At 40.3% G+C, this 22539-nt stretch overlaps 1 protein-coding gene across 3 annotated transcripts in view; it reads right to left on the bottom strand.

Annotated features, from left to right (window-relative positions):
- The window catches only part of bcar3 (BCAR3 adaptor protein, NSP family member), a 78068-nt gene that overhangs the window by 2598 nt on the left and 52931 nt on the right, over positions 1-22539 (bottom strand). For all 3 annotated transcript variants that reach the window (XM_037115234.1, XM_037115235.1, XM_037115236.1), the window contains 12 exons: positions 9206-9334; positions 7252-7377; positions 6579-6695; positions 5673-5905; positions 4774-4874; positions 4243-4377; positions 3489-3713; positions 2242-2855; positions 2036-2151; positions 991-1162; positions 368-479; positions 13-216 (listed from right to left, as the gene is read on the bottom strand). In XM_037115234.1, the coding sequence (XP_036971129.1) occupies positions 13-216; positions 368-479; positions 991-1162; positions 2036-2151; positions 2242-2855; positions 3489-3713; positions 4243-4377; positions 4774-4874; positions 5673-5905; positions 6579-6695; positions 7252-7377; positions 9206-9334 (2284 nt within the window). The remainder of the gene's footprint in view (positions 1-12; positions 217-367; positions 480-990; positions 1163-2035; positions 2152-2241; positions 2856-3488; positions 3714-4242; positions 4378-4773; positions 4875-5672; positions 5906-6578; positions 6696-7251; positions 7378-9205; positions 9335-22539) is intronic.

Below are 22539 nucleotides of genomic sequence, written 5' to 3'. Positions count from 1 at the left end.
ATTTGTCTGTACCTTGTAAGATCTTCTGTGCGTTGGCCGTGTAGCTCGGCGCGCTGTGTGCGACGTCGCGTGCGGCCTCCAGGTGGCGCAGCATGATGTCACAGCCCTGGTCACTGGTCTCCCAGAGCTCCGCCCCCTCTGGAGCGGTTGATGGACGCTCCATTAAAGTAAGGAGGGGCAGCAGGAGGGGGACGCAGACCACCGGAGGAGGGGACGCTGCAGGAGGAGGAGGAACCAGAATTTAAAAAATATAATAATATTTATAATTTTTACTTTATTTAGTTCAGTCCCCTTTTGGGATGTCAGACTTTCCTCATAGTAAGTCACTACATCATTATCTATGTGTGTGTGTGTGTGTGTTCAGTACCTGTGCCCTCATACAGATTCTTGTAGAAAGGTTTCAGTGTTTTCTCGTAGCTGATGGCGGTCTGTGTGTAGTTCCTTCGTAGAGTCGTCCATGTTTCCTCCAAACGACTGATCTGCAGAGACATCGACAGAAATCAACTCTAATCCACGCAGCTACCTTATTGAACGTCCAGGTAATGTTTCTGTTATCTATCGTCTTTTCCCCAATTAAGCGTCTTTATTTTGGTGTTTTATAACCTTTCAATGTGACTCTATTGTAAACTAATTACCCGCTGTGGCGCCTCTACTTCGTTAGCCATTTGTGCTTAATTCAGCGACCATTAACTACAAGCTGAGCCGAGCAGAAAACAGGTCTGTTTTAGCTCCACTTCTGTTACTTTATAATGTTTACAAGGTGCATCATTAAAAGGTAGGTTAGCTCAATTTATGTGAATCATTAATGTTAAAACACCCTCTGCTCCTGTCGAGTGGACAGACTGGTAAACTCCAATAGTAGGTGCTTTATATAAAGGCTCTTTTTGAATCTGCATCGATCTACAGGCACAACTGGCACACGTCATTTACTCAGTAACATCATTAACTAACCTGAAATGACGTGTGTGTGTGTGTGTGTGTGTGTGTTACCTGCGGCAGGTCCAGAGCTTTCATCAGGGCTGTGAAAGCAAACAGGTCGCCCACTGTGTCCTTCAGCTCTAACGCCACCAGAATGATGCGGTTCAAGGTGGACGCCCGCTCCTCCACGCTGCCCGTGCATCCCAGAATATCCACGGCAACGCCTATCGCCATGGTGTGGTGCCTGGGAGATTGAAGATAGGTTGATTATTAGCACCAGCCAACAGCAGTTTAATGGCTGTGTCTGTTTCTAATCTGATCATTCAGAGGCTGTCTGGTCACAGAACAGAACCGACTCTCTGAATAGGGATTTATTCTCGTTACAGGACCGCCTCAAACTGGACAGTACCATGAATCACCAGGTATGAGTCACCACTGAGGTCACCCTAAATTTTTGTTTCTGTGCAGGCTGGTGTATCAGCTGTGGTTTAATAAAGACATGTTCAGCATCTTGAGAAAAGGTTTTACAGCTTTGGACAAAGTCAGGCTAACTGCTTTTCCCTGCGTTCAGCCTTTATGCTAAGCTATGCTAACTGCCTGCTAGCCTCAGCCTCATACTTACCCTACAGACACTAGAGCGGTATCAGTCTTCTCATCTAAAACTCAGCATGACAGCTATAAAGTGTCTCTCCCTAAATGTCAGACTATTCCTCTGCATGTTAATTCTTGAAATAAATTAGCTTTTTACGAGGACTTCCTGCAAATGTGTAACTTCGTGACAGACCTCTTCAGTGATGACATAAGAAGTTAAACAGGCAATAGATAACTTGTCATTCTTTCATTAACACTGATTGCATAGTTTTCCCTGGCCATTATCCCCAGGTAACAGTGGAACAACTGGAAAAACTGTGGAGACAAAACAAAAAGAACCCTGCCGATGGAGGAGGTGAAGAAGGCAAAGAGGGAGAGTGACAAACCGAGGTAAAACAAGTGTTTCACTTCACTTGATGGAGAGCACTCTGGTGTTGTGTCCAAGTCTGTTCCCCTGGTGATAATTGAGAATTGAAAAGCTGTCTATTTCCATGTGGCAGTAAGATTGTGTGTGTGTGAAATGAACCTTTCCATCAGGTCCAGCCTCAGCTGTCGACCGTGCGGCAGCGTCACCAGCTCCAGACCGGACGACACGCCCATCCGACATTTAAGCTCTGGAGTCACTCCGAGTATCCTAGCAACCTGGAGGGGACGATGTTTACAAGAGGCTGTCAGTTACGTTTAGTTGTTTTTATCTTCCTCTCTTATTCTGTCTGCTGTGTGTTTGTGTACCTGGCAGTCGGCCATCAGCAGATGTCTGGCTATGCTGTGGTGATTGTGGCTGAGCAGCAGCTCCTTCGATCTCTTCAGCACCACCATCTCCAGCGGTTTGTTTTCCGGTGGCAGAAGTCGCGATCCGAACTCTGCTGGCCGGAAAGTCGACTCCGTCTCTACAACTGGCCGCTGGAAACTGCTCTTCTCTTTCTCCCTCCACTTGTCCTCCTCCTCCTCCTCTTCCTCGCTGGTGTTCTCTAAGGCGGCGATGGCGTGATGGTAGGAGCTTCTGTCCAGTCCTTTCCTCGCCCCTGCCTCCTTCACCCCTCCCACCCCGTCCCCCTCTCTCCTCAGTCTCTCTACATAGCTGCAGAGCGTAGGCTGAAGTTGGAGGATGTCATCGGGGAGGGAGCTCGGTGAGTCTGATTCCTCCCACTCGAGCGGGCTGCAGGACCTCAGGTCTGCGGTGCTCGACTGCAGGCGTTCAGTCCGTCCTGTTGCCTCTGAATCCAAACACGGAACTAGTTCAGCCGGTGAAACTACAGAGCTGGAGGAGCTGAGAGAGTCTGCGGAGAGGAGCTGATGCTGGAACTTCAGGGGTTTGACTGGAGGTACTGGAGGGCCTGTGGTGGCTGAGGAACACAAACCACATCCATTTACTTAAAGTCACAATCTTATAGTTATTTTTCTAATGGTTTCAGTACTTTTATTTATTGGAGGGAATGCCTTCACAGATATTACTGCAAATGTGCCCCTAACAGTCCATATAATAGTAATAATAACGACAACAACAATAACATTTAAATTAATAATTAAATAACTAAAATAATAAAATAGTAATTATAAATAGAATATGACCACAAATCTTGTCAAAATTCTGAATATACCTGATACCAGTGATACTAACTAATAAAGTAAAATATAATTTATTACTGTAATTAAGTACAATTTGGAGCTTTATTTGAGTATTTTCTGTGACTTTATACTTCTACTATACTACATTTTTGGGCTGAGTGATATGGCATTTCAATAGTATGATTTATTTATTTCTATATTTTGAAATCTGCTAAAAGCATCTACTTCATAGTTGCTGGGACTAGCGGCGTAATGATTTATTGATGTATAAAATGCTTCTGGTAAAGTTCTCCATGACATTATAAGTGCCCAGTAAAGATAAACAGCAGAGTGCACCTCCAGGTACATTTTAAAATTCCTGCTACTTTCAATAACATTCCGTGTGAATTCCTATCATGGAAGACAGTTACCTTCACTGCTCCATGTAGAACCAGGAGATTCCACACATGTGGAGTCTAGCGGGGTTGCTGTTAGCCTGGGGGAGGTGGAGGAGGAGTCTGTGAGGCTGGAGGAGCTGGAGGGGAGAACCAGTGGCTGAAGGCAGGGGGAGCGAGGCAGTCGAGCCAGCGGCACCTTGCTGGGTTTGGGAGGCGGTTTAGGACACAGCTGGCTGTCAGAGCCCCGGATGGCCTGGCCTGAAAACACATCAACAAAACTTTTGCTAGCAGCTCGTCAGTGAGAGAATCACTGATTGGCTGTTCAGGTGATTGGATCAGTGCAGAAAGAGAAAGGGAGAACAAATGGGAAAGCCCCCCTGAGTCTGTTGCTGTAATGTCAGTGATTTTCCACCCATGTGCCAGGGTTTCTACTTATTTTCTCCTTTGCCTCTTCACCAGTGCCATTTGCAACTTTCTATGAGACATATTCTTGATTTGAAACGGCCATGTAATCATGACAACAGTTTGTGATTCTGCAAAAAGTTATTTCCTTCCATGCAGGAAGTATTTTTACTAAAATATTATGTGACTTTTCATAGAAATGTTATAAATACTCAGTTTGATACAATATTGTAGCCTGTATTTCTATATTATGTAGTTTAGAGAACATTCATTAAGATCCAAGACAAAACAGAAAGAACAGTGGGACTGAGAGAAAAAAGATTCAACTACAAAGTCTAATTTGCACAAACCTCAGACAACCTCAAAGGCCTACTGGTCTACTGACCTGCCAGAAGTTCTGCGGATCTTCGTGGGACAGAGGGGCTCAGCGCCGGCTCACTGCCTGTCCGAAACACTGGAGACTTTGGGCTAGGACTCGGGAGCAGAGGGTCAGGAGGCTGCTGGGGCTGAGGTTTGGATCCTGAGGAGACGACAGTAGATAACAGAAAAGTAAGAGGGCAAGTAAAGTTTACAGAGAGAAGAGTGCAGAAAAAAGAAAAAAAGGTGTCCATTTTTTTTTATTTTTTTTTATTTTTTGGTTTTAATTTAAAACAGCGAAGCCTCGTATAGCAGTTCAAAATAATTACCCTGCTGACTGCGTGCCAGGTGTGATACATGATGAATCACACAAAGCGATACACACTTTAGAACAAATCAAGTTGCGTGAAGAACAGCTTACTACCTTAGTTTTACACCTCTGGACACCTGGCCAATTAGTGCATAATATGGGATGAGATTTTTAGATAGTTGTAAAAATGAACATTTCCTTCATTAGAAGGTTTTCAGGGGCTGTTACACAAATCTCACATTCACTGACCGAGAGGAAGGTAGCTTTCTGATTGATGCGCCTTCAGCGGGCGTCGTCTCTCTTGGACCTGATTGAGACTCGCTGGTTGGCTGCCGCAGCGATCCTTCATCCTGAGTAAAAAGAGTGGTAGGAAACATTATATCAATAAATATATCTAAGACACAAAAATGCACAAATAAGAAAAAGAATCAAACCTGTTACAACTAGTTATCGAAAGTGTTAAGACTAAAAAAATAAAAAGTACCAAAGACAGAAGCCCTCTGCAGACCAGGACATCAACACTGCTTTTCTCCTTCCCTCTTTTCTTCTCTGTCTCTTTGTTCTGTTCTACTCTGGACCACACATTTATCTTTCCTTGCTCCTGCTCTGCCCCTTTACTCAGACAGATATGGACTCCATACATTATGCTCCATGTGCAGCATAAAATTACACGCATCTGTTCTTGAAGCAGAAAAGTCATACACCATGTCCTTTATAGAGACGTTATGGAATATATCTGTATATACTGTACAGCCTACAGCCTGGATAATGAATGTTACCAGCTTGAGGCTACGTGTTAAAAGCTTAAAAGCAGGAAGGGATTAAAAGGTGATTTAAGTCTTTCAGAGTGCGAGAGAAACAGAAACAAAGGGAGAGGCTGACCGAGTAAAGGTGAGTCGCCATTATTTTAATTACAGCAGACAGCGTGTTATTTGGTCTGTGGCCCACTACCCACTTTCAGTAATAGGCTTGTGTCGCTTGGAGCTAAAAAAAAATACAACAGGTCTTTGTCAAATCTAACAAATTACACATACTCAATATGTGATTGTCTAGAAACAATGAAAGCACACATTACTCCAGCCACTGAGGAATATTGGTGCTTCTGCATCATTCAGTGTGTCTGTGTGGGTTTCTTGTTGTGTACCAACCTGAGCTGGCTGCCTCGGCCCACACCGTTATCCCGGCACTGCGTGCTGTCATGCGTGCCGCGTGTGTTGTCATGCGTGTGTCCATTGGTAATGTTGAGGCTGAGGCGCTTCTGACTGCGCCTCTCCTGCGCCATCAGCCGATCTCGATGATTGTTGGACAGCCCATACTTTTCTTCCAAGCAGCGTAGCGGCAGCGCTCTGTTAATTGGCTGGAAGATTATGGCTCCGACCACCTTAGAGGCACAGGTAGAAGAAGAAATGAAACAAACCATTATAAAGTATTACCTGGGGGCCTGTGATGGTGTGAATCTGCCACGTCCGTAAAGTAAAAAATCACACCCCAAATACAGAGGTTGTGTACAGAAGTTGTGTAATCAAGTCCCCTGTGAATCAGCATCTCATCCTTTTTCAGCATCTGTTTTCTGTTGTCAGACAACTGATCAAGTAAGACATTTGATTGCAGCTAATTCTATGTTAACAGCAGTCAACAGCTGTTCTATAAGATCAACCATATTGATGTTTAAAATCAGTCATAGGGAAGGTTAGAAGCATTATCATCAAATCATATCATATACCACTTGGATAATCATCTAAGTGAGCTGCAAACGTGTATTGCTGCTTTTAACACATGCAGAAAGTGAGCAAAACAACTATAATCTATATTATAAATGTATTATTGATGTTAAGCAATGCAAATAGGAATTATTAAACATTCTCAGTAGAATAAAGGATATAACACAAACTGTACTTGCTGAGTTAAGAAACAAATGAACATCAGCCAGGAATGCATTTTGGATGGCATTTGATGCACAGTCACATCAGCAGAGGAAAGTCACCAATGAAACTATGGAGATGATTTTCATCATAACAAACAAACAAACACAAAACCAATCTGACTGAACCCACCTGGGAGACAGGTTTTCTGTTGCCGACATAGTATCGGATAAGTGCAGGGACATTGTCAAACCCCTCCCTTTCCAGCCGGTACTCGACTCTGGTGTAGGCTTCATTCAACATCACTACCTGAAGGGGAGTGTATGAAATTAATGTATTCATCAGTTATCAAACTATGGTTCTGATATCACCACGTTGGTGTTGTTCTTACAACATTAACATTAATGTTGCCCCAGGACCGTCACTGACCAATCACGTTAGTCTAATGTCATAGTCTTGCAATCAGGTAAATACACACATGCGAGAAATTTATCCTTTCCAACATGTGGTTAACTTTGTAAAAGGGGTCTAATAAAACCCAAACTATGATATTGTTACACTGGTACAAGCTGCACTTTCTCACTTCTCTTTGACATTGAGTTCACACACACACACACACACACACACACACACACACACACACACACACACACACACACACACTCACACAATACTTTGCAAGGCCTTGTCTAAAGAGAAAAAAATAATGTTTCTACAAGAGAGTGTGATATTTAATGTTTTCTGTTGCTGTTCTTTGCTACTAGCCAAGAAGTTGTTTCTTAATCGCATTGTCTTCTTATATTCAATGTATTTACTATAGAAAAATGCATTGTTTTTGATGTCTATTCTGAATACTTGGTCTTACCTTCTTGTTGATTTTAAAGTGCTGTGCTGCGTTTCGCCATTGGGAGGTCAGAACATAACTTCCTGGACTGGACAGCGAATCCCGAATCAGGAAATCCCCGTCACGCTGCACCAAATTTTCTGCAACCTGGAACAATAGAGAAGATTATATATGGGCACACACACACACACACACACACACACACACACACACACACACACACACACACACACACACACACACACACACACACACACACAGGCACACCGTGTTTGTTTATAGTCCAAACATTTAATTAAATGGAATAATGGCTGGCTGTTATACTGTTACCTTCTTCATGAGCTCAGGGCTGTCTGGTTTGCAGCAGTTACGTAAGACATGAAGATATTTAAAGCCTCAACCTTTTACAGTATTTATCCAGATCATGGGTTAGATTTATATATTATACTGTATCATTTATCAATGTATACTTCATATGACAAAAAAGGGAGATTTTGTAGTTTACACTTTAGGTCAGTGAGTTTGATCCATGCTTGTCATGGATCCTGATCTGTTGTGTAATGTCACAAGATTATGTACAGATAAAGATACAGATAAAGTACAGATTTTAAGTCATGCAGAAAGAGCTTAATCAGTTGGTCGATTGATCAACTAATAAAGGAATCTCATGAATGACAAAATGATCTTTTTTTTAAAGCAAAAGGTTTGATGAGTTTCAGCTTCTAAAATGTGAAAATGTAATGCTTACATGTGGTATTAATCTCAATATATCTGGGTTTTGGACCTTTGTTTAGATTAGAGGTCAGACTGATCAGATCCAATGTCAGTGGCTGCCGCTACTGACCCATTTCATGTATTGGATAGCGTGTCTGTCACTGATCCGAGTACAGATGATTGATTGATAGTCAATCTCTCAGTCAATTTGATTTTCTCTTATTGCTTTTGTATTCATGCATCGAAATCTACTTGCCAGCAGTTGTTAATGCATGGCTGAGCACTCCAGTTTTTTCACAACACTACATGAGTTGCCAAATAGAACTGTTCTCCCTCACCTGTTTGTAAGTGAATCCTGCCTTATGTACTGCTCAAATAAATTGCTTTGGAATACAAATGTTATAATTTCATATAAGTTTTGCTGTTTTAATTAACAAAAGTTTTGTCTACTACAGCCTCATATAACCTTACACATAATACAAACAAGAGTACAAGAGTACACCATAATGTGTATTCTCACTATTACTTAAAAAAAGGACGAAATTAACAATCGATGATGAAAATGATCATTAGTTGCAGCCCTCCATAAAAACAGAACTGATAAAATGAAGGAATAGATGATCAGTATTAAACAAAGCACTCACTGCAGTGAATCAGTACACAGTTAAACATAGGGCCATGTGATGCCATGAGGAACAAAATGAATCTGAATGTTGTTTAGAGCTAAAATAATGAAATAAACTAAAAATGGTTTTAATTCTGTATGTATCTGTTGTGTTACATGTAATGCCTCTCCTCTCTGCCTTTCTCTCTCTCACGCACACGCACAGGTACACGCACTCTCACACAGTGACAGACTTTAATTAAGCAAGTGTTTGTATAGTATATAATGGTAGTTTAGTTTAGCCAAAGGAAGCAGCTTATTAAATATGATTACATCTCATAGCTGGCGTTTAGAGGGAGAACAGTCTCTGTCTCTCTCTCTCTCTTTCTGCCTCCAACACACACACACAGAATACAGAAAAAGCTTTTCACACACTGACCTTACATATAACCTCAGCTACGCTGCTGAGGCCACTCTTTAAGCTGTAATCTTTATGTAAGCTCTGTGTATGCAGTATGGCAGTCTAATAATAGGTGATCTGGTTTGACAAGTTTTTAACCAGGCTTTTAAAGGGAGGCACTCATGACTCAGATTTGTGTGTGTGTGTGTGTGTGTGTGTATGAGAGAGAGAGAGAGACATTGCGACATGTGCGTTACCTGTCTTGGTATTGCTCCATGGTACCATGCGTGGCTTCTCGGCTCCTCACAGTCCATCTTCAGCTCTTCCTCCAGCTCTCTGTGAAGTTTCTCTGATGGACAGTCCAGGATGAACTGATCTCTGGAGAACTGTGATGAAAACAATACAAAATCAAGAGTTTAATACTGTGCCTGACCAACACCAGTGTCTTCATTTATGACAGCAAACTTCCTATTGACCATGATTTTGAGGAGTTATTGACTGTAGCAGACTCCCCAACCACAAGAGTGACAGTCATAAAATTTACAACAGTTCCTCATTCCCTTAAACAAACAGGGATGAGGTCAAAGCTCAGAGGCATGGCTATTTCAAATATTATCCTTCCAGAGTGACCATTGTAAATTAAAAGAAATGTAGTGAGTGCATGGAAGACAAGCTGAGACAATAATGAGACTGAAAGTACACAATAGGGCTGACGTCATTGCCTGGAAATCAATCGACTTTGGTGTGCTTGTTCATGATGTAGCACAGTGGTTTCCACACTCCTGTTTTCAGAGGTCTATATAGGTTAAACAATCTGGAATTTCTTAAACAATTTCAACACATGTATAATTGTATGTATTTATAAAAAAAAATCACACTATGTACAAAAAGTACTTTTTTGTAGCGTTTTTGTCTATACTCAGATTTATCTTGCAACCCTCTGGTTCTCCCATCACTGACCACAGAGGATGGCAGTCACAAAGCTAATGCTAAAGCTATAGCTCATGTAGCATACTCTAATTTTATCACATGTGTATTTTGTTATGACCTCGCCATATAAATTCTGTATATCATGCATTTATTAGTCTCAAGATTTCTTTGGACAAAAATTAAGAGCAATAAAGTAAGTTTTATTTTTGTAGCTTAAAAAATATCACACAAAACATTTCAAGAATTTAATAAAACTAAATTGACTGAAGGTCATTCAAAACACAGCAAGTTTACAAAGTGAGGCACTAAGGCTGATGATGGAGAGAAACCGAGCGTTTTGATAGTTTTATCTCATCCAGATGCCTGAGATTAAATCATTGATCAGTTAGTTTAAGTTATAAAAAGGAAACGGTGAAGGACAGACAGATCTGCTCACAACCTGACAGAAAGCAGAGTCAGCACAAGCACCAGCACACCTTTAACACACACACACACACACACACACACACACACACACACACACACCCTAACACCGAAACACACACACTTACATGACAGCTGCTGGGTCTCTGCATCGCTCCCTCTTTCTCCATTCCTTAAATACACACTTCATAGCAAACACCCACAAACTTCGGTGTTTCTCGCTTTCAAACACACACAGCTTCCTTTCTCTGACTTCCTCTGAAGCGACATGCTCTCTCTGTCCCCTGTGATTTTCCTCTCCTGGCTTTTCACCTGGTGCCTCCTAATGTGATGTCATCAAACAGACACCACCCAACTGCCCGGACCTGCCTTCATACACACCCTCACATGATGCACGCACACGCACACACACATTTATATGACGCAGACACTGCTCTAAACTTTCCCTGAAAGTTGACAGGTGAAACTTTTAGCTTAAGTTAGCTGCTAAAATCAGTGTAGGACAGTGAGTGTTAAAGCTTTCAAGGCTCTCATGATCAACAGGGAAGAGCTCTCTGAAGAACACTTTGATCCAAACCTGCGTGGTTTGACTGGTTTGACAGACTGAGCTCTCAGTGAGCAGCAAGCGTACTGGCATTAATACACACACACACACACACACACACACACACACACACACACACACACACACACACAGACACACTTAAGTGGAATTATTGAGCCATGAATATGTAATTTGAAATATGTCTACAAACATCCCCATGAAACGGAAACCTTGTGCATCCTTTCATCTCTATACTGCTTGTTCTCCCTCTCTAAAGTCATTAGAATAGACCCTTGTACCCCTCGCCTCCATGTCTCCATACATGACAGGAAATCAGCGTATCCTATTACAGCTTATACACAGAAAACAACAGAGCAGAACACAACAGGTTCTGTGTCATAATGCTCAGGCCCTGATTTTGTTTGTTTCTGGTTCGAAACAGAAACTCCAACCAGTGCAGACTTGCGTCCTATGACTGTGTGTGTGTGCATGTGTTCATGCAGCAGTGGAAAATACTTGGGGCGGCAGAATTGACCTGTCATTGATTTTGCTGTACAATATCATTGCCAAGTAATGTAGTAGTTCGGCCATATTAAAAATCTGTTTTCAAACGACTTGATGAATAAAAAGTATCGAATATCTCTGATTCTCTGATGAATGCACTACTTGTGAGTGACTTTGATATCTATACAAGAACAAATTACATCAATGTCTCCCTTCTATTGCTATATCACTGTGTCTGGCACACTTTAATATCAATTCTGTTTAATTCTACTTCAAAGTTTAGAAGAGGAAGATTTAGGGGTTGCGTCATCATTATGAGTTGCGCTTTTTGTTTTGTTTATCTTCATTTCTTTTCATTTTGTGTCACACATCAGTCTAGCTGCAGTACGTTACACACATTAGCGCACTACCCGTGCAGCATGTTTTTCCTGTTGTACCGGCATTACAGAACAAATTAAACCGTATAACTGAAAACATGGGAGCTGGTGCCTGTATTAACCTCAGTTCATTTGGCTTGTGTTGGAGCTCGAATAAACTAAAGATGCAATAATAAATGTCTGTGATTACATTCATCACAACTGTCACAATAAAAGGCTTTTATGCAGCCACGCTGCCAACAGTATGAAGAGATATGCAAAAGGAGAGAGGGAATGGATGGGTCCAAGAATGGAAGAGAACAGAGAGAGAGGGAGGACAAAGGGGTGGAGGGGGAGAGATGGAAGCAGAGGACTCAGAGAGAGAAATAAGAAGAGATGGAGATGGATGATGGGAGTGTGTTTTTATAGGCTGGCCTTTTAATAAGACCCTGCAACATGATGTCATCGTCAGAGAGCAGCTGCATTTATATGTACAGTACCACTCTGTGAACATGGACCACAGCACAGCAGTAGCAGTACAGAGGACTGCACTGACCCGCCTGACTTTACAACATCCTCATTTCCTTTCCCTCCTCTCTCTCTCTTCTCCTCCTCTTCTTTTCTCAGCACTTAAGATTTAAACAGGTTTTTAGCTTCCTGATCGAGTCATAAAATCAGACACCTTCACAAGAGGGTAGAGCGGCAGTGAAATATCTACCGTGACACTGAGCCGTTGAACCAGTTGTTTATCTGTGATCACTGCGATGCCAAGAAGACAGTTGCTCTTTGATACTAACTGACAGAATGATTCATAGACTGAATATAAATGAAACTGTGGTGAGGAAGTTGAGGCAGTAGGCCTGGTGGACAAGTACAAGGGTATTTTATGTAAACAAATCAAATCTGTCCATACAAGTTTTTAGCACCACTTGAGAAATAATCTTCTTAAACCCTTCAATCATCTGGTGCAATATTTAAAAAATGGCCACTTCTCAAATTCATACTACAAACAACTAGAGGGCAGCATATCCCCAGAGCAGCTGCTAACTGTAGCTGCTGTTAGCTACTTTGCACAGTTAGTCATCCAGCTAGCCGTCCAAACTTTGACCTTAAAGTGGTATTTTGAAGTTGCTGGTTAGATGTTAATTTCAGTAGATATACGCAACACAACACACAGACGTCTTTAATAAATTATAATTTTACCCACCCAATTGCATTCCAATGTCCATTTCTGTCTCTCTCAATATAGACAAAATAACATCCATTCAGTCAATGTTCAAACTCAAATCCTCCAAAATGTGATGACACAGACTCAGTGAGTCTGTTTTCAGTTTTCAGTTTTCAGTGATCTCCATTTTTTTGCATGTATGTAAAAAAGCTCAATACGCATAGAAACAGCTATGTTTTGTGCATCAAACCCACCCAGCCATGGATTCTGACATTTTAAATTCCATGTCGTAGCATCTGCGCTACATAAGAAACTCGGATAATGTAATAACAGTGCACTCGCCTTTACAATTCATGTTTGTTGTATGAAAAAGCCTGCCATATTCCATAAAAAAGCCATAATTTCCGACATTAAAGCACAGCAGTTTTTTAAGGCCAACATAAAACAAAGGGCATTGTTCAAATAGATTTCAACATTTTCCCTTGGATTACCTGGATTTTACACAGGAACAAAGAGGGTTTTTTTTTCCCTTTTAAACTCTTGAAAGGTTTCTGTGTGAGCGGTTGGAGATGACATGTGAGTTCAAAAACAGGTCTTTCTGTTGACAATCCAGTCTTAGCTGGTGGTGACCAATCAGATGCAGCAGACGACTCTAAGCTGCTTGTCCTTTGAGTTTGGTGAAGTGAAGGGAAATAACCTTATAGCATTATATCTCTGATTCCTCATCATCTATCAGACTAACGTACACATGCACCCACTAGCGGACATTATAATCCTCATCTTACTCAAATCCTCCGTAGACTGTATAGATGTGAGAGATGACACCTCTGACCCACAGCTGATGTCCAACATCCATTTAATCTGACAATGTGCTGGATGATAAATAATGAAAGAGCCTCACAGCTGGTAAAAATGATCTAACATAGGTAGAAGCTCAACTTAAATCAACTTGACAGATAACCACTGCTGTATATGTCCAGTAAGATTTTTTTTTTTTTTTAAATATTTGTTTTTGCTCTAATTGCCAAAATTGGTAAAAATCTGGTAAAGCATTGTCACATATTTTTCCAGGCATCTACTGCACACTCTCAAGTTGCACAACGATGTGTCATTGCCCTTACGGTGCAGTGTTACATCACCATGAAATCAAGGTTTGCAGCTTTCAGCTCATTTATTATTATTATTTTTTACTTTTACTTTAGTTTTACATCTATTCAGTCAAATTTTTGGTCTTCATATCTAATTATCTTAAAATTTAAAAGTGTGACCAATACAAAGTGTGACTAATTTGTTGAATTCAATGTACGAAAATTTCTTGAAACAAGGCAGAAAATGGCAGATCATCATAATTGTATAGCATAACAAACTAGTGTTCAGTGAGGCTCCTTACTGAAGCTGATATATAGGACATCCATCAGCATGGAGCTTTTGAAGTGAGCTTCAACTCACTGTTTACTTGTCCTGCCAACTTTACTGTTTTGGTTCATTCTCACTGCTCTCATAGCATCATTTTGGCTGCAGCAGTCAGCTGTTTTCAATTAAAAATCCTCTGTACATATTCAGCAGCAAACAGCAGACAGACATAGTTAGCAACTTGCTGGTGTACTGATGCATTTTGCAGCTAAAGAGTGAGATATTTCATACAACTCGTTATGACAGATGATGTTGCTCTGTAAATAAGCTGACAAATTCACTTTATAATCTTAAAAGGTTCACCACTTGTTCACAGTACACGGTCATCATGATCATCCTCATCATGGTCATTAAAATACCAACAGTTTGGTCTACTGTTTATCTGAGATTTCCTCTTATCTCTGTCTCCTCCTTTCAATTTCTGTCTCCTCTCTCCTTGTGCCACTTGATGTTTCTTGCCGTCTCGACCTCCGTGATGTGTGCGTCCCTCCAGCTGTCAAATCAACTCATATGAAGTTTTGAAAAGTTGAAACATGAATGCAAACTGTCAGTGTAGCAGCCACAGAAAATACACCAAAGACAAAGGTACTCTGGGATGCTGCATAAACATTCAGTGGAAACTTCTCATTATATCCACCTTGAGACACTTAGTTTAATCCTGAGGCAATTCTATGACATTTTTCTGTTCATAGACACTATCTGACAGCAGGGCTCAGAATTTCTGTCTCTTACATTTAATTCCATGGACAGCTATGGAAAGCTGATTCAGTAAAAAGCTAATAACTCAAAACACTCCTGTTTTTCTTATTTTTCTTTCTTGATCTCTTTATCTTGGCTCCATGATCACAAGGTCCCACCTTTCCTGTTTACCCACAGCTAAATAGATGCCTCTTCCTGTGTTTAGAGCGGGAGGCATCTGACTGGTCAGTCTGTGACATCTACAGATTGCTCATCATTAGTGCCATCTTTGAGATACTGCTGTATAGTGTGTATATAAGTGTGTGTCTGTCTCTCCACTAAATCTAGAATTTGATGTTATATTTGATGTTATATGTTGGGACCAGGCTCTCCCTTGTTGACTGTTTTTACATTTTCTACATTTTTTTTAATTTAAACACTTGGAAGGCAGGTGTGCGGCCAGTAGGATGTTGATATAAATTTCCTGACACGTGGAAGACCACTGATGGAGAAGCACGCACTTTTCCAAAAATACGATTCCCGAAACAGTCCTTGACCTTGCCTGAACAGCTGTGCAGCTGAAACAAATTTAACCAAAACTATCCATTCAAATAATTTTTCTGAATAAACCTGAGCTAGGAACGAGACAGACAGTTACACAAGCATGCCTCATTTTATACTTAGAAGGCATTGTTGTTCATAAGCTTTAGACTTAGCTATCTTTCTTAATTCAATTATGTCACAGTCTAATATTTGCATGCGCATGATTAATTACAAGCTAATCTCCATCTGTGATGGAATGAAAGTAAACTGAGGCACTATGTTTTAAAACACTACAAATGTTGCTCTAAACGGTAACTATCAGTAAAAGAAGTGCTGAGCAGGACTTGTCAAGAGTAAGACAAACCGAGTGCTACCGGCCACTAGCACTCAGTGACGATCACAGCACCTAGACGTTCTATGTTAGCAGCAAATGGTCCGTATGAATAAGACTCACCAACAGTCATAATTAAATTACTTGGGGAGAGTCAGAAACCCCAATCTACTTTGTTAGGTAGTGAGTAAACTATAAGCCAAGAACATGCAGACATCCCAAGTTCCCACATTTTTTAAAAGTTTGGTGTGGACAGGCTTGATTTGACTGACTTCAGAGAGCCCTGACCTTAATCCCATCCAACACCTTTGGGGTGAACTGGAATGCCAATTGCGAGCCAAATCTAATAGTGTGGCTGACCTCATTAATGTGCTTGTGAATGGGAGCAAATCCCTTCAGCACAGGTTCAAAATCTGGTGGAGAGCCCTCACAGAAGTTTGGAGGCTGCTGAAGCTGCATATTAATATACACAATTTTTGATTTACATTTTCAACAAGCACATGTAGGTGTTCAGATGTTCATGGGTCAACCTACTTTATGTAATTAACAAGGCTGAATCAGATCTGGCTGTTTCTGGACTTGGAGCAACTACTGAGCCTGTGAGATGAAGTTTGCTGGAGGTTTAAGTTTTGAGATTTATTTGAGATTTTGCACCAAAGAAATTTATGAAAATAAAAAAAAAATGGAAAGGGTTTACTCACAAAAGCTGTACTGAAGCAAAGGTTTTTGACTTAATGTGCTTGATAACTATAGCTAAAAGCTGAAGCTAAAACATCCCCATGCTCTCAGTGAATTCACTTTAATCATACAAAAAGAGAAAAAGAAGCTTATATTGCAACAAAAGACAGTACAGTTCATTTACAGATATTTCCCACTGGGAACAAACATAATCTGCATATATACATTTAATGTGCTGCTAAGCTTTGGATAAAAATGACATACCGAACATATACCTTCCGCTAAATCTCCTATCTTCTGTCTGTTATACTATGATTAGATTTTTAAACCAGGTCAACCAAGTCTTTCATGGCAGAGAATATAAGTTAGTTTTGAGACACAAAAACAAGCTGGCTCTGTTTGGTTAAATGGCATCTTCCCAAACAGACATATGGAGGAGAAAAGGGAAAAGAGAATGGAATAAAACCCCGGGCTCTTTGGAATCAAAAGTGCAGACATGGGGAAGACACAGAGAGAGAGATAAAGAGATGAAGGATGGTGGAGAGGCAGCGCTAGAGGGAAGCAATCGTTGAGAGCAACTGCAGAGCAGCAGAGGACGATAGGCAAGCAGCAAGGCTGATACACTGATAACACATGCAGATGACAAGATCAAGTCCCATCAGAGACACCCATAATAGCAGACCGACAATCACCGTAAAAGAACCAACTCCACACCCATACTCACTGACCGTCACAGTGACAGTGGGAATTTGAGGACATTGGTGGATCATGTGAATTGTATAAAGTTTATGTGCTGATCATGAAAATGGAGGAGAAATTCATTGTTTTGAAAATGCTCACTCACAGTTTGTTTATTCGTCCTGGACCTAGATTTTCAAATTTCTATTTTTCTGAGCACTTTAATTGCTTATCATCTGATCTCTCATGATGATCATTAAAGTGAATGAAAGTTGAACACCAACAACTCCATGTCTGTGCGGATGAAGATTATGTGATATGACTGAAAGCTCTAGAACAGCTACTTGCTGGGTCTTGAGGTGCTGCTAGGAGGTAAATTCTCAGTTTTTATCTGTTATCTTGGTGGGTCAGTCAAAGGCCAAAGCTTTTCTTGCCACAATGACAGTCTTCAATTTTATTCCCACTTGTTTGGCAAAAAGGTTGTATTCTGACATTGTTTTATTCTAACTGGTGCAATTTTACATTTTAGTTCTGATGTTATTTCCTTTGTTCATGTCTCTGAATGGGAATTCAAATTAGGACTGTTAAGATTCCATTCTCAATCAAAAATCCATCGAAATTAGCTTTTTATTTTGGTTGTCAAAATGATGTAGAATTGGAGACGCACTGTGTAATGAAGAAATAAATACCACCCCAAACATGACACATCAACCAAATATTACTGGCGGTAACTCCGACAGTGTCAGTGATGTTGGCTTTATTTTCTTTTTCAGAGATCCTTCATTGAATTGTTTGCAAAAAGGTTTTGCCTGGGACAGATTTGCGTAAAACACAGTTTGTAACAAAGTGAATTTAGATCTTTTGTTATTTATTGTTGAATCACTGAGGGGTGGCATTTTTGTTGAACTCTATTTGAACTTGCCAAACCTAAACGGCAAAAAAAAGTCACCAGGATAAAACCAAACTGTTATTGTAAAAAATAGAAAATAAAAGATGAATTTAAAAATGTAAATGGCATTCAAATCCAGGTGTGGTAGACTAACACTGCCATAGCCTTCAGTGATAAAAAAAAAAAAAAAAGTTTAAATCTAAAATCAAACTGAATTGTGAGCTTAGAAGCTAAAGTCCAACCAAAATGTGGATCAAGAGAATCAACACCCCTCTGAAATTATAAAACACATCCACACTGGCAACGTCATAGCAACATATGTACTCTAGACTGATTGATGAGTGTGACAGTGAGTGTGAGTGTCTTTCCCTGCTTGTAAGCTTGCAAATATATAACTTTGAATCATGATAGCAGCGGTTACACTGAAAGCTCACGGGCATCCAAAATAAATAAACAAATCAACTATTATAATTAACAAATAAACTCTCAACTGACTGTGGATCAGATTTGATGACCTAAATCAGACTCCATCAACATCCTGCATGCATTTACATCTTGCATTAACATGTGTTTTGCTTCGTCCAGGTGCAGTCTACGTCTTGACAGCAGATGTAAATGTGGTCCAGGAGGCTCAAAACTGATCACCTTCTGACTGATCCTGAGGGACGAACCACGTCACCTCAGCCTGCTGCACCGCCGCTTGCTCCATCCAATCAAGTTAATAGCATTCATACATTTCACTGACGTCATAAAGAAGACAAACTATCACAAGTTGGAGATTTATCACCCTCATGAGGACTATCACCCTTGTCCTGGTACCTCTCCGTCTGTCTCACCCTTGCCTTCACACACTGCCTTGTCTGTCTGCCACAACTAGTTATGGATGAACCCAGCTATATATCTCACACTCACACACAGTCACACAGTCAGTCATTTATGAGAGCGTCTGGTCTGAGTAATAAAAGCCCAGTGTTCAGCTCACAGAGAGAGTGAGGGAAAGAGGAGGACTATTCAGTGTGATTAGATTTTGCTCAGACTGGAAGTGTTACCATGCACTTTTTAGATTGTTTTCCACTGTGCAGCGAGGGGTTATTTCTTTTTAATAATGCCTTTTAATAATGTCTCTCTGTGGGCAACAGCCAAGAGGAGCACTTACAATTACACAAATCTCCAAGGGTTGAACAAAAAGTGTTAAAACTCTAAAAACACAGTAAAATATGGTAAAGTAGAAAAAAGGCACAACATCATACATAATAAAAAACTGCAGCAAACAATACCTGCACACATCTCACACACACTCCCCACTTTCTCACCTTTGCAGTGATGACAGAGTTCTTGTGGTAGAAGCAACACAGAGCTGCTGTCAGGGTCTTGAGGTTGCATCGCTCCGACATGCTTGTCAACTTTACTCAACAGGGTGACCGACTGCCTCTTCCAAGACTTTACTTCAGCTGTAAATACCGTCTCCAATCACCTTGACTACACACCAACTGGACTGGTTTTAAAAACTGACAAGTCCATTAACGATTCCCATTTGCTTCTTCCAAGAAAAAGTTCCATCACAGAGTTAGAAAAACTGAAGCGTAGTCAGATATGGTGTGAATGAACTAGAATACATCAGAATCTGCAGCCTGTGACGTCAGGTCCGTACATTCCCATCAGGATGACTACTAGATCTATTACTCTGTCATCTCTGTCTCTCTCCTCCACAGTCTCCTGCAGAGTGAAGCCTCCACTGCTCGCTCAGCTGTGGCGGTCCTTTCTCATACTGTTTCCCCCCTTTTGCCCCGCCCCAAGCTCCATATATGGATTAAAGAAAGACTCATGTGATTTGATGTGAGCCAATGATGTGTGGACTAACAGGGAGTGGCCCAGAGGCAAAATCTTGCTCTTGTCCTGGCTGAAATCACATGGATGATGGATGGAAGAATATATACAGTACATAGACACATAGATGATGGTACATATTTTGCATCAACATATATGATGTATATTATCTCACACACACTATATATCCCTCTGTGTTACTTTTACTTTGCTTTTGTTAGCAACAAAATGTCAGAAAATAGTTAAAACTGCTAAACACTGATAAATTCTATTCGATCTGTTTGTCCAAACAACAGTCAAGAACCAAAAGATATTCAATCAACTATCATGAAAACTATGGAAACCAGCTTCTGTTCCTGTGAATTTCAGGTGTTTTAAGTTCAAAAATGATTATTAATCAATGGCCAAATTATTTCCTGTCCTGATTGGCTGTGTCAATTCTCCAAATCCATGATTAAATTTGACTTTCTATCATAAGATCACGGTTTGATTCAATTTTGATTTTCATATAAGAAATGAGGTGTATTTTACAACAACCTGATTTATCCTCGTGGCTTTTTACAGGTTAGGATTTGGAAAGTTCAAAGAAAATGAACCTAAAAAAAAAGAGTTCAAGGAAAATTATTTTTTTAAAAAGGAATATTTGTTTGATTACAATGTCCAGTTTCTCAAATTTGTTCCATGTGAGATCTATTCTCAAACAAATCAACAGATCTCTGAAAAAAAAGTGCAACTGCCAGTAGGTGCAAGTGGAGAGAAAAAAAATACTGGAAGAATCAGCATTCTGCAGTTAGAATCAAAATCATGACACTCTTCTTCATAACTTTTTTCTCATTTCATCCCTGTCTCTGACTCTGCAGTGTAAAAACTCCACATTATTTGTAGTACAATTATATAAATTTCATCTGCAAGGGTTGTTGTTTAACAATTAAGACAACGAATAGTCTTTTGTTTTCATTGTTTTGACTGAAGGACTCCTAACAGCGAAAAATAATATTCTATAGAATTCTGTAGAAGGTGGTGTTTTCTTTCACTGCTCTCCCAGAGCTACTTAGTACTTCATTACAAAACAAACTAAAAACAGAAAATACATCACTTCCTGTGCTGGCAAGAATTTTTGTCTGGAAATAGCTACCAGCCACTGACAACAACCATGTAGAAACATTTAATGGCAGGGGGCCGTAGCTTCAGTCACTGTTGTGTACTGAAAAGAATCTGTAATACTGCTGCATGAGTGTCTAGACAAGTGAGGAGTGCACTAGGTGTGTGTGTGTGTGTGTGTGTGTGTGTGTGTGTGTGTGTGTGTGTGTGTGTGTGTGTGTGTGTGTGTGTCCTGTAGAGTGACGCTGATAAATAGCTGGCCGTTGTGTTACTTAATGACCACTGAGCAATTACACCCACACACAAGTTAAGTGCCACAACTTTCCCACCAATTCAAACACACACACACGCACACACACACACACACACATAATGGACACAGACCATATAGAAGTGTGACTATACAAACACAGAAAGGGACAGAAAACAAGCATGTACCTATATACAGTACAGACACAGTCATGAATACACATGAACTGCTACATACATCAACAAAGACATAAGTGGCGATCAGTTAAAGGAATATTCTGCCGCAGGAAATGTAGCCACTAATTACAGCGTGAACTCTCGGAGGATCCACGAAGGAAATACATGCAGAACGTTCCCTGGGGCACCACACAGCGGCACACACACTCACACACACACTACTGCCAACCACAGCAGCCCCAAATCACCAGCTAGGCTAAATGTCCACCTTAAAATACACACATCCGTCGCTTAAGGAATGCTTTGGAAAAACAACGAGGGACAGAAATCATCGTGCTGACGTTCCGTGTTTTCTATTTCTATCTAATTGTTGTTTCTGTCAAAAGGAATAAGGAGAGTGGAGCTGTTTCAGCAACTTCAACAAGTTATGGGACAAAAACTGGGGGATTTAAATAGGGCTGGGCAATAAATCAACATTATATTGTGATTGTTATGTGAGACTCTATAGTGTCTTACATTTTGGATATTGTTATATTATGATTTGACATAAGCATTGTCTTTTCCTGGTTTTCAAAGGTTGCATTCAAATAAAGTATTTTCTGAACTTACCCACTACCCAAACCCACATTACTGGTGATTATAAATCAAAATTCTCATTGTGTGAATTTTTGGTGAAAGCATTAATAGTCATCCCTACAATATTATCACAATATTAACACAGATGTGTTTGGTCAAAAATATCTTTATTTTTTATTTTCTCACCCATTCTTATTATTTTAAAATGCTTTTCAGGGGATTTCAAAATATTGTCATGAATGTTTTATTGTGATATAGCCAAGAATCAAATCAAATCGCAACATTGTTGTTACAAAAATAGCAGCCATAGCTATTTTAAGTTTGATGTTTGTGCTCAACAAACAAAGCCACAGAATTTTAAGACTTTGGACACATTTAGACTAAAGTTGAAAGACTATGTTTCTGGTGGCGTCTGAGGAAAAGACGAAGGATCACCAAAGTCCTCAGGGTTCATCCTCTGGGGACCACTGGTACCACATTTAAAAACAGCATTACTGATATTTTCAGTGTGGACTAAAGTGATGGA

Source organism: Acanthopagrus latus, chromosome 11, assembly GCF_904848185.1.
Source record: "Acanthopagrus latus isolate v.2019 chromosome 11, fAcaLat1.1, whole genome shotgun sequence".
Taxonomy (NCBI): Eukaryota; Metazoa; Chordata; class Actinopteri; order Spariformes; family Sparidae; genus Acanthopagrus; species Acanthopagrus latus.
This window is presented reverse-complemented; position numbering and strand designations above follow the sequence as displayed.